Source organism: Trematosphaeria pertusa (assembly GCF_010094035.1).
Source record: "Trematosphaeria pertusa strain CBS 122368 unplaced genomic scaffold BU26scaffold_6, whole genome shotgun sequence".
NCBI classification, from domain to species: domain Eukaryota; kingdom Fungi; phylum Ascomycota; class Dothideomycetes; order Pleosporales; family Trematosphaeriaceae; genus Trematosphaeria; species Trematosphaeria pertusa.
Genome location: NW_022987217.1, coordinates 1598929 through 1611785, shown reverse-complemented (window position 1 = coordinate 1611785; position 12857 = coordinate 1598929). Strand labels below are relative to the sequence as shown.

General features: G+C 53.7%; 2 protein-coding genes across 2 annotated transcripts; one reads left to right on the top strand and one right to left on the bottom strand.

The window, feature by feature from the left end:
• Positions 1-35: 35 nt before the first annotated feature.
• On the bottom strand, positions 36-5581 carry BU26DRAFT_604383 (ABC transporter-like protein). Its single transcript, XM_033835521.1, has 16 exons — positions 5007-5581; positions 4751-4955; positions 4666-4701; positions 4460-4593; positions 4244-4403; positions 3852-4195; positions 3559-3802; positions 3431-3512; positions 3193-3383; positions 3000-3146; positions 2425-2952; positions 2055-2367; positions 1900-1992; positions 1287-1834; positions 770-1233; positions 36-709 (listed from the first exon to the last, which is right to left on the bottom strand). The coding sequence occupies exons 1-16, from the start codon at positions 5417-5419 to the stop codon at positions 199-201; spliced, it is 4413 nt and encodes a 1470-aa protein (XP_033685157.1). The 5' UTR covers positions 5420-5581; the 3' UTR covers positions 36-198.
• A 1474-nt stretch (positions 5582-7055) lies between these two features.
• BU26DRAFT_425023 (transferase family protein) lies at positions 7056-12050 on the top strand (the record flags this gene model as incomplete). Its single annotated transcript, XM_033823602.1, has 5 exons — positions 7056-7479; positions 7535-7920; positions 7984-9177; positions 9235-9457; positions 9508-12050. The coding sequence occupies 5 exons, from the start codon at positions 7056-7058 to the stop codon at positions 12048-12050; spliced, it is 4770 nt and encodes a 1589-aa protein (XP_033685156.1).
• Between the last annotated feature and the right edge of the window lie 807 nt (positions 12051-12857).

The following is a 12857-nucleotide window of genomic DNA, read 5'->3' as shown; positions in this document are numbered from 1 at the left end:
GTTTGCACGGCTGAACCCGCAGGTTGAGATTATTTCTTCGAAGTTGTTGTTATTGAAACCATAGAATTGACCTGGACTTGAAAGCCATGCAACTATTCTACAATCGCCCTGCAGAGGCGGATGATGATGGAAACCACTTAACAGGAAGTGATGAAAAACCTCCTCCTTTTCTTGCTTCCAAGTGTCCATCGCCATTCTCTACTCTGATGAGGGAGCTCTCGAAGCGCTCTCCAGGGTACCGTCTGAACTCTTTTCGACATCCTCACCACCTGCACCTTTGGTAACGTTTTGGTCCCTTTCTTTCTGGGCCTTTGGGACTCTGGCTAGCCAAAAGAGCCCTATAGCCGCCGCAATATTGAATACCACATAAACGAAAACAATCCCAAAATTTCTCCACCGATCCTTATATTCCGAACTCACGCTCTTCAAGAATATATTCGTCTCACTACCGGTACAGAACACACATTCCGTGGTTGAATTGTTGCTGTACGGTAGGAGATAACCGCCATGTGAGTCGATGTAGTCTGCGAGATACTCGGAGCAGCTGGACATAGAGGGCGGCGAGAAACGCAGCAGCTCTTCTGCGGAGCATGAGATGTGTGCGTTGGCAAGACCAACGGATAGGACGCCGGATACAAAATACGTGAGGGGAGAAACGCGGTACATGAATATCCAGAAGCCGGGCAGAACTTCAGGTGTTGCAAGAACACTAGAAATGGTCAGTCAGTTCTTATGGGAGGGAACATATAAAAGGGAGGACTTGACATACCCGCAGAAGATTAGTGACAGCGAGAACAACAAGTTGATGATGGCTCCCGCCCCTTCAGCCGTTTCAATCCCCGCAATGACCATATGTGTAAATGTGCCGGCAAATAGCATGAACGCTAGGATAAACAAGAACATAAGTGCTCCTCTTTCGACGATTTGGTCTGCCTCAACGGCGTTCTGGCGTAGTCCGATGGGATAGTACCAACTGACAAAGACCAGTAACGCCATCAGCGAGTTCCAAGGAATCTCGACTAGGATGTTTGACAAGATAAATACTTGCCAACAGTACGTCTTGGATCGCCGCTCTCGTACTTCGTAGAGTGCTCGTTGCGCCACAAAATGAGGTATGATCTGTGTGCAGAAGTTGGTGAAGATACTGAGCAGCATGAAGACGGCGTAGAGTTGATTCTGCAGTCCCTGGAGCGAGTTGGGTGTTTTCCAGAAGGAGAATCCGATGAATAAAGCCTGTGCGAGATTAAGGCGTCTTGCTTTGTACGTTCGAACGGGACTGGACTTACACTGAGGAGACAAAGGGCGAGCTTAGAGTATAGATACGAGGGAGTGCGCCAATATTGCTGAAAGACTCGGACGAGCACAGTCCAGAGCTGTGTGCTAAAGCTAACAGCAAACGGTCGGAGAGCATCAGCGTCATTGACCGACAGCGATGGTGGAGACGTCTCCTTCTCAATCAACGTCTCCTTCATATGAGCCAGTTCAGCTTTGACAGCTTTGCGCTCATCTGAATCGTTCCATATAGCCGACCAGTCCTGAGTGCATTGCGACCCAGGAGCTGCGCCGGTGATATCGAGCATCCATTCGGCGGGGTTCTCGTCTTGGCCACACGGCCTAGCCCCGTTGCGTTCAAAGTAGCTTGTGAACGTCTTGGAAGATTCGCCGATTTCACCAAAATAAAGAGTCTTACCTCCCTTGGCCAGGAATAGTAAGCGATCAAACTGCTGAAACAAAATTGCTGAAGGCTGATGAATTGTGCAAAGGATAGCCTGGCCGTTGTCGGCGAGTTTTCGGAGCAGGGCGCAAATGGACCAAGCGGTTTGGCTATCGAGTCCTTCGCACCAGTTAGCATGGCCTAGTCACGGCTAAAAACATCTTGGACGCCTTAGGTCAGCTTACCAGAAGTAGGTTCGTCCAGGAAGAGCAACAGGGCGGGTTTGGCAACCAACTCGACTCCAATGGTTAGGCGCTTTCGCTGTTCAACGTTCAAACCTTGAAAAACATTAGCACGCAACGCCGCACTCGTCACACTAGGGAATAGACCAATTACGCACCTTCCCCGGGTACCCCGATAACAGCGTCGGCATATGCCTCCATTTCGAGGACCTTGATGACCTCGTCCACATATGCGACCTTCTCTGCATGCGGCGTAGCCATAGGCTGTCGTAAGATGGCACTGAAGACCAACGCCTCGCGAACAGTAGCCGTAGCTAGATGCAAATCCTGCTGTTGCACGTATCCAGTCTTGCGCTGAAAACCTGTATCCCGAAGCCGTCCGTCGACCAGCATTTGGCCGCTTACGACGCCCATAGTCACACGGTTGGCAAGCACATCGAGTAGCGTGGTCTTGCCGGCGCCGGTCACACCCTAAATATACTAGTCAGCCCATCTTTCTGTACTATGCTATTTAGGGATCGGACGTGCCATCAAAGCCGTCAAGGTGCCAGGCTTCACCCAGCCATCGACCTCTTCTAGCAATCGTCGCTCCTCCTTCTTGATCTTGATGTCGTAGCAGACACCATCCCAATGGAAGACTGCAGTCTGCTTCTGGATACTGGCAGGAGCATCAGGTACCGTTTTCTCGCGAGTGAGCGTTCGTGCGTCAAGCCTAGCGTCGCTATTGGCTTCTTCGTCGAGCTTTGACCGGACAGCTGGTACCCGGCTCCTTTGGAAGAGCAGGACTTCTCCCTTGGATTTCTTTGCTGAGATGTACTCTGTAGCGACAAGGTATCCAGCACAGCCGAAGACCATCAGCGCAATGATGATACCCAAATTCCTCCAAAGATGACTAGCCTCGTAGTGGAAGTTGACTGCCAAGTAGGTATCTCCATCGACGAAGTTTGCTCCGGTAGTAGCTCCGGTGGTTGCACAGATCCTCTCATCTGGGAGCGCATTGTCATAGTTCGGGCCGTTGGGAACATATCGCGAACAAGGAATGGTGCGATTATGAAACTAATGTTGTCAGATCCGGCAGTCATATTGGGGAATAGTGTTGGTACCTCATTGATTATTAGTGATTCGAAAGCATAGCCAACAGGATTGAGATAGTTAAGCCATCGAAACCAAGGATGCATGTCCTTGGTAGGAATTGTGAATCCTGTGTAGATCACAAACGCAAGACTGAAGATGGACGCTGGTGCCATGGCCTGTGCTGTCAGCATGCAAGCGCAGTTAGGGCGAAGGCGTCCTTACTTGCGGGAAAGTGCGAGACAGCGCGCCAATGCAGCGGATGTACATTGACATGGTCAGAGTGCACGCAAAGTTGAAGAGCAGAAACACAAAAAAATGCCCTGGCGTGCGGCGTAGGTTGGTCATGAAGTAAAGAGCAAGGTTGAAGGCAATTGCTGTGCCGATCTTGTTTGGCAGGTCGCAGATCATCGAAGCTTCGATGGGTCAGCTTGCGTAGATAGAGGCCGGGTATGCAACTCACCAATTGCTTCTGCAAAGGGATGGTAGAAGGCATACTTCGCTTGCTTCTCTACAATCGGGCGTTGTGCGTATAGCGTCAAGATCTGCTTGATTTAGTGCCGCTCAATGGGCGCTGGAAACAAGACGAACCTCCATTGCACTGGCAACCGCTGCCAACAATATGGCGAAGAATAGCAACGCGCCACGACTGTAAAGTGCACCAGTCTCGTCAGGCAAGTTGTAAAATACACTGCCTATGACAAGCGCCATAATCGCGTTGAAAATGATGCCAGTGATTGTGACACTCATGTCTCCTTTCAGCCTCTGGTAGCCTCGTCGCATACACAATTTGATCTGCATTGGCACTGAAAGGGTGTAAGGCGAGCCTTTCCGCCTATCATTGTCAGCAAAGGTGCCAATCAACAGTCGGAGCCTTGACTTACTGTGTTGATGCTTGGAGGGCTTTCCGCGATCGCCTAAACTGGTCGAGCGATGGCCCTCCAATTGGATGCTGCGCATTAAACTCTTCAATCTCCTTCAGTAGGCGTGCGCGATCCTCGCTTGCGTGCCACACAGCAGCGAACTCGTCCGGTGTGTTGGGCGTCTTCCCCTCAAGGCCATCGCGGACAACTCGTTCCGCGGGATTGGTCAAGGACGTAAGGAAATCGCTCGTTGTCTGCCGTGGTGGACATTCAAAGCCTAGATTGATGAAGAATGTTTTAGCTGCATGAATATTGCCAAAGTAGATCTGCCGACCCTCATATAACACAGCGACTTTGTCGAAAACCTTCGCATGTTAGCCAATTGCAACGACTTTTGGGTAAGGATCACCTACGTCGTAGATAGACTGTGAGGCTTGGTAGAGTGTCACGATCGCCGTCGCTCCAGTGAGTTCGGTTGACGTCCTGAGTGTGCGCACAAAGTCGAGAGCCGTAGCACTGTCGAGCCCACGGGTACTGTTATCCCAGCATTGTAGAGGGCTGCCGGCGATGGCACTATACAGATAATGAGTGAGTAAATGGATTGCCGTGCAATTAGGGATCTTGCTTACGCTTCCGCAATGCTGACTCGTTTCCGTTCACCTCCGGAGACACCTCGAACGAAATCATTGCCGACTATTGTATTGACCGTGTGGCTAAGACCAAAAACGGCCATAGTAACATCTCGTAGATGCGCCGCATACACCTACATATCAATCAGATTATTGGCGTTCTTTGCGAAGGGTATTGTGCAGGCTGGTAGACTTCGGGCACTCACATCTCGACTCACGCCGGGGAGGCGGTTACGAGGAGCCTTGCAAAAGTCAGTCGAAAACCAAGCTCCTATATTCTCACTCACGTACCGTCGCGCGAGCGGCAAAGTCGATAGTCTGGCCCACGGTCAACTGGGGGAAGTGCTCATCAACCTCAGCCTGGTAAACGCACTCTCCCCGGAAGTCTCTGTGCATGGTCTCTTTCGGGATGCCTTGGTAGTTGATATAGGACTCCTGAGCGACGAAGAAGCCATCTGTCTCTCCAGCAAGAGTCTTCAACAGCGTCGAGCAGCCACTGCAACGGTCAGCTATGATAGTCTCGCGGCTCTTTCATAGCATAACTTGCCTGCCTGGTCTGCCCACTACAACGAGCATCTCCCCACTTTTGACTAAACCATCGAAGCCTTTCAATATCTGAATCCTGGTCTTCTGCGTCTTCCTGACAAGCTTCTTGAAGGCGTTCAGTACTGCTAGCGGGTAGTTGCCGAACGTCTTCTGGTAGTCGGTCGGCTGGCCAAAGCCATGCGCAGACAGGTTCCGGTAGGCCACGCCAGCAACTCTCTTGGGATACCGCTCAAGATCCCCCGACTTAATGCTCATGAGTGTCCGAAGCCATGTCTTTGAGCTAAACTGGGCCGAGCTTGGGTCCAGCAACGAATTCTCCGGGGTAAGGAATGGGTTGACGAGCTCTCCTTTCTCGTCTCTGACGCTGCGGAGTGAGAGGCTTCTTGCGAGCTCGACTATCGGTTCTTTTGCCATCTCAACCAGTGGACGATGCGAAACGGGAATTGGAAGAGGATGTGGTGGTAGCGGAGTCAATCGACGCAGGGTAGTAACTCAACCCAAGAAAAATTCAATCCATCGATATCCCAACTCCAAACGTCGAGAGCGCCGACCTCCCCTGGGGGCGGCTGCTGACTGTGTGGAAGCGGACGGGCGCACACTCGCGCGCCATTTACCGCCTGCATTCAGCCCGTTCCGACGCGAATGCACGCAGGGACCGCGGTCCTAGCGACCGTTCGGCGGTGGCTGCTTAGCTGCTTGGCGGGTGGAACGGGACGGCCAGGTGCGCACGTTTCATAAGTGGCTGACTGTGTCTGTGGTTGTGGTCACACCGCCGCAGCTGCCATCCCGGCTGACGGTCCCTCGGCTAGACCGCATCCACCCCGTCCCATCCATCGTTCGTGATGACCGGGTTCGGGGTGTACAAAAACGAGGACACTGTACTACCGATCGCCCGTCAGCATGCTGCTCGACCGGGGTAGTGCTAGTGGAAAAAAATCCCGCGAAGGAGCGTAGAAGGCCCGCCCACGAGGCCGAATACGTGAACCGAGATCGAAGAACCTACTTGCAGGAGCGGCCCAGACCGTATACCCCCCACCCCGGAACCTCCAATCCCAGCTAGAGACGTAATTCTCTGTACCTATCAGTCGCAGAGCTCGGCACTCGCGAAGCTACTCTCCTCATGACTTCATGACTCGAAGGAAGGCGCCAAAGCTCCGTGTTCTATAGTAGGATGCGGTTCCATGAACGTGCTCGACTACTGCGGCATCATGCATAAGTTGTGTACAGGGTCCGCACACAGCAGGGATGTCGGCCACATGCTCCGTGATGGCATAGGCTCAGCTCTGTCCAATTTTATATCCATATGTACTTTTCAGTCTCACTCTTCTCGTGGCCAGACGCTCCATCCTTCAGGAGTTGGAGCTCTGGATATAGGCGTAACCAACCATTAATAATAGGTATGATCCTCTCATATGGTTGGCTCTATGCTACTGTGTAGTATCAGGGATAAGTGTTGTTAATTCGCCACCCCATGCGAAGGAAGCCACAACCCTCGCGAAGGGCTGCTTTAACCAATTATGCTGTAAGCTAGCTGTCTAAGGCCTTGCGTGACCGTGCGCTCAAAGTGGAGAATTGACAAACTCATGGCTGATACTACAGTAAGCGCTCGTTGCGACTGAGGTGGTGGCGTTGACGGAGTTGACATGGACCGTATTGCCTTGCTGAGCTGAGGCCCGCGTTGTCTCATTCATGCTCATGTCACCTCACATATACGGTATGGACTCTAGGGGCAGGCGGCAAGGCAAATACTCGGCAGCGAGGCGTCTTGTCAGCGAATACATAGACACTAGGCGAGCTCCGGTAGTTGCTCTCGCGTCCTTTACACATGTACCACACGCTCCGTTTCGATTCTTTCAACCCCCTCTCCTGACAACCTTTAGCTTTCAAGTTTACTTTCTCCATGATGTTGAATCTCCACCCTCAAAGGAAAGGTTCGGTTGTGGTGATAGACCAGAAAGCCTCCGATGATTCACATACCATCGTCGAGGTGAAGGTAGCCGACGACAGCTCCTCCGACTCCTCACGGTCCTCCGGCTCTTCAAGTTCCACCATGAATGTGAGGAGTTCCAGAAACGGGCTTCCTACCGGGCTTGGACTTTCTCTGGCGGATGAGAAATCGTCCCTACCCAGGCCTCCTTCGCTGGAGGTGAGAGATGTTTCCCACCAGATCCTGGACATAATTTTTGAGTACGCTCTCAACAAATTCGATGATTCGAAAGATCGGCTCGCTGCGGGCGCAGCCAAGTTCTTATCAGTCATTGACCAGTTCGTCATGGCAGGGAGACGAGTGGAGACCTGTCTCCCAGCATTCCCATTCAAGTCCGCCAACAAGGTCTACAAGGTGCTCGGTACTCTCCCCGATAAGGCCGAAGAGCTGGCTCTTGAACGGCTGAATTCCATGTGCACGCGCATCAAGGAAGTGTACAAACCCGGCGCCAGGGTCACTATCATTTCGGACGGCATTACATACAATGGTATGTCCACGGCTACTTCTTCGAGATGCATTCGCACACTAACCACATTACCCAGACCTGCTGTCAATATCAGATCGCGATACCTGGGCTTACGGAGAAGCCCTGCGCAAGATGGCTGCGGAGAAGAAATTCAACTATATTGACTTCTCCCGAATGAAAGACCTACTCGAGTTTCCGCTGCCGGACAAGCTACGAGAAATCACTTACGTTGCCAACTGCACCAACTTCCGGCGATTACTTCTCAATAAGTACGGCAGACCCGACATCGACATCGACCAAGAGATTGTCAACAATCCAGATACGAAGCTGACATATCTCGGCTACCGGAAATTCTTGGAGTCGGATTTGAGGCATATCTTCACGCTCAGCGAGAACCGGGGCAGCAACGCCTACAAGAGAGACGTGAAGTATCTTGCGAAACAGATGCTCCTCCGAGGATATGTAAGTCTAAACCCACTACCCACACGATACCTTTGGTAGGGTCTCCGCTAACCGCCGCGATAGGCCTTTGCTGGGGCTGTCAAACATGCCTTTCCCAACCATCTGCGGCTCTCCATCCACGAATCGATAGGCGAGCACAAGGTGTCGATGAGCCTTCTAAACACCAAGACCGGATACACAACTCCATGGCATTGCAGCGTCGCCTTACTGGCGGATGGAGAGTGGGTTAGCGCTCCCATGGGAGACTTCCAAAAAGACTCTCGGCTAGAGCTCGTGTACGAGAATGACCGACCAAGTTATTTCAAGGAAAAGCCACGTGAGCCCGGTACGCCTAGTATCAGCGAGACGTCAGCAAGCTATCTGCAAGCACCCAAGCGTTTCAGCGGGACCGCCAGTGGATACTCCTCGCCCAGTGTGGCCTCGGCAATCAGCAGATACTCGACGCCCGTTGCGCAAACCCCAGCCACGTCCTACTTTGGGCAGTCGCCCAATGTCTCATCCGTAGTAGAAGCCGCTGTCAAGAAAGCAGACAGCCCACACATGAATGGCACAACTTCAACGGCATACGGCCGCAGGCTCATCCCTCAGATCATGGAGAGCCTGGCGGCCGCCGAGCCAAATCGCACCGTATTTTCAGTAGCGAAAGTCTCCGGTAATTCTCTTGAATTCCGGGATATATCGGCTCGAGCATTCATGAAAGCAGTCGACAAAACGGCTTGGTGGCTTCATAACCAAGTTGGAAAGCCAGCGTCAATCCGGCCAATGGGCTACATTGGACCGCACGATCTCCGACACATCCTACTGACCTACGCTTGTGTCAAGGCCGGCTACGCCGCGCTGTACCTTTCGCCCAAGAACAGCACGGAAGGAGCTTTGGCGGTCCTAGAGGCAACCAAATGCGACATCTGGGTCAAAGCCTGCGAAGTGGCTGCTGTCCCGCTGGTGAAGGAGATCCTGCAGAAACGGTCAATGAGATTGCTGGAGCTTCCTCTCCTTGACGAGCTTCTCGACGCTGAGACTACCGAGCCCTTCCCGTACACTAAGACATTTGAAGAAGCTACTACGGATCCATTCTGCTTCTTACATACGTCTGGGTCCACCGGCGTGCCGAAGCCTATCCCGTGGTCCCATGGATTGATCGGCACGATGGATGCGGTGCGCCTGCTCCCGCCCACCAAGGGCGATGAAGTCCTGGCGCCATGGACGTCACTGTGGAAGGAAGGCTATAGAATCTATTCGTCTTTCCCTATGTGCCATGTAAGTAATCTTTTAACATCTCTGCGAAAATTACACGGGCTGATTGCGTGATACCAGGGTGCCGGTATCATCATGAACATTCTCCTGCCGGCGCTATTCGGCCTACACTGCATTTTAGGCCCATCGAATGTCATGCCCAATATCAACCTGATAGAGACCCTCGCCGATCATGCGAAGGTCGACATCTGGAGCATGGTCCCATCACTCGTTGATGAGCTTGGCGAGACTCCCGAAGTCCTGGCGAAGTTCAGGTCCTCGAAATTCATATGTGCATCCGGAGGTAAGCAGGTTCTTTCCATTTCGTATTAGACCTCGACTGATGTTGCCCAGGCCCCGTTAGCCCAGTCAGTGCCGGCAAAGCGAACGAGGTGATCAGGGTCCTGAACTTGACCGGCACTACAGAAGGCCTATTCATCGGCAACCTTGTGGTGCAGAGAGAAGACTGGTTCTGGTTTGCGTTCCACCCCTACTCTGGGTTTGAGTTCAAGGAAGTGGAGCCAGATACGTATGAGCATTGGGTGCATCGCAATGAGCACGCATCCTTGTTCCAAGGCATCTTCCACACGTTCCCGAACGAGCAGTCGATCAACTTCAAGGACCTGTACATGCGGCATCCCACTAAGCCGAATCTCTGGGCCTTTAAAGGGCGAAACGATGATCTTATCGTCCTGTCCAACGGATACAAGATCCTGCCTCTGGAAACGGAGGCCTTCATCTCTACCCACCCGGCAATCGACGGGTGCCTTGTCATCGGGAGCAACAAGCCTCAGGCGGGGCTGCTCATTGAACTGAAGGATCCGTCATCGAAGTCCGATGAGCTCTTCGAGAGCATCTGGGCCACAGTCGAAAAGGCCAACTCGATGTCCCGGCACACGGACCAGCTGCTGCGGGACTTCATCACCTTCGCAGAGCCGGACAAGCCTTTCATCCGTACGGACAAGGGGACTGTCAAGCGACGGGCCACTTTGACACTCTATGCTGACTACATTGAGCGTTTCTACGGCTCGCGAAGCGATGAAATATCGTTTGCCGTAGACACCACGTCGACGGAGTCAATCCGGGAGTCGATCCGCGAGATTCTCGCCTCTTCGGCGCCGGAGATCCAGCAAGCCACGCCTGACGACGATCTATTTGAATTCGGATTGGACTCGCTCGGTGTGTTCGCGGCCATCAAGGCCATCCGTGCGGCCATCGAAGGCTTGGACCAGCTTGCTCCTCGTCACCTCTACGCCAATCCTACCCTCGCCAAGTTTTCTACTGCTGTCTCAGGCTTAGTGACTGATGCAAAGAAGGGCAAGCGTTCCGCGGATGACAATGAGTCCAAGATGCAACGGATGATGGCGCGGCACAGGGCACACCAATCGTTCCGGCTCAATGCGTTCGACTATGTCAACCCAAACCATTACATGGGGTTGGTCTTCTACTTTCCTCTACGCGCAGGCGTTAGCTTCGAAGACACCTTCGCGAATATGCAGGAGGGGCTCAACCGCACCTTCGAACTCATTCCAGCTCTCGGAGGCAAGATGATACGCTGCTCCGAACACGAGATTGGGTTTTCTAAGGGCGAACTCTGCGTCGCTGTTCCACCCATCTCTGCACCGACGCGCAACCGCCTGGTTTACAAGGACCTCTCGCGCGTCCTTCCCCCATTCGAACAGCTGCGCAATGGAGGGTTCGTGCCCTCAGCCTTCAAGGACGAGCTTGTCCTGCGACAAGACACGTTCCCCCAGCTCCCCGCGGATATATTTGTCGGGCAGGTCAACTTTGTCGAGGGCGGTTGCATCCTCGCTGTGGATCTCAACCACTGTTGCCTTGACGGCGTCGGTTTCATGATCGCCCTCAAGGCATGGGCCGAGAACTGCAGATATCTGCAGGGCGACAAATCGGCGACGTGCGACTGGTACGATCCTGAGAGTTTCAACCACAGCCTGCCCGAGATCCTCCACGAACTGGAAGGGCATGCACGGCCTGTGCATGAGGTCGATCCGGACATCTGGGGGTTCCTGCCGTTCGTTCCATCGGAGCAGGATGCAGCGAAGAACCCCTCAACTAACGGCGCGGTCAAGGAAGGGCCTCTCGGGCGGCCGCCTGTCTTCCCTCTGCACTCCGTCTGGCCGCTGCCTCCCGCCGAGAGGAAACTGGATACGACCTTGTTCTTGATCCCTCCCGAGAAGGTGCAGCAGCTCAAGCAGGAAGTCGTGGCCGACCCGGAAGCCAAAGGTGCTATCACATCCGTCAGCGACATTGTGCAGGCCTTCTTCTGGAGGTCAGCCCTCAGGGCACGCTACCATGTTGCCAAGGAGCTCCGGGGTGAGGTGTTTGGGCCTGAGGATACGTCCATTCTCGAGCTGCCGATCGATGGCCGCCCCTACTTCTCGTCGATGCTGCCGTCGACGTATATGGGCAGCATGCTCATCCTGAACCGGTCCAGCATGCCCGCCGAGGAGCTCTGCGCGCCCGATACTAGCATCGGGCACATTGCATATCTGCTGCGCGGGTCTGCTGCGCGCATTACGCCCTCGCTCGTACACGACGCGTTCACGCTGCTTCAGTCGTTGCCCGACCACAGCAGGTTCTCGACGGCCAACATGGGCCTCGAGCACATGCACGCCATGATCTCAAACATGATCCTCTTCCAGACGAGCGAGATCTGCTTTGGCGACGCCTTCTTCGCGAACGGGGGCTCCCCTGAGACGATGCGCCCGCAGCTCGAACGAGCCAGCGGCCGGTTCCGGTTCTTGGTCATATTCCCGATGAAGCCTGATGGGGGTGTTGAGCTGGTACTGGGCACCTTCCCTGAGGAGCGGGACATGCTCGAGCGGGACGAAGAGTTCATGAAGTATGCGGAGCTTGTGGATGTGGATATCTGCTGAGCTCGAGCTGGGAGTGTGAGGTTCTTATGTCCCGACGGTTCATTGCATATGCACCGTCTCAAAAATTGATTGCTGTATGCATAGTCTATTCATGTTGTACGTATCATGGTATTTATCCAAATTGCTGCTTCTCCTTGCATGCTCCGCGTTGCAGATGTCCGTCTCGGTACCGGTCTTCAGAGGATGCGTCCAGATTGCTTCCACGTGCACACCAGGGTGCAGCGGTCGTGATGGCGCTCAGCGCCCTGGCCCGTCGGATGGAGCGGTCGAGCCGCTAGGCCGCTTCAAACGTTGAACTGGTTAAACTCGTTCTTGTTGAGATAATTGGCTTCTTGAGAAATTTTGCTTCAAATCTCCACCATCGCGGTGTTGCCGGGTTATGCGCAACCGAAGGAACCATTGTAGTCTTTCTTTCTCGCCTTGCTGTGCCGCTCAAATTGCGCAAAGGTGCTCACTCGTATTGCAACCCCTTGACCCCATGCTCGGATTGCTAGCGCGGTAAACCGAGGCTCCTTCCTATACAAGACCTACTTTTGGCACATGCAAGCCTTGGACGCTAGCAATCCGAGTAGACTATTGTAGTGCCCTTGGCAGGCGAAGGAACGCAGCCACCGTGGGGACGTCCCGCCCCGGCGGCGCACGGGGGGCGTGCGTTCGGTGCACGAGGAGGCGTGCAGAATGAGCAAGTTAATCTGACGAGGGATCCATGCAGTAGTAGCCTGCGGGTGAGCACAAAAATTGTGCTTGTCCTCCGCGAGACGCGCTGTCTAACTGCCTTTGACGCTGCTGCGCGGGGCCAGACCGATG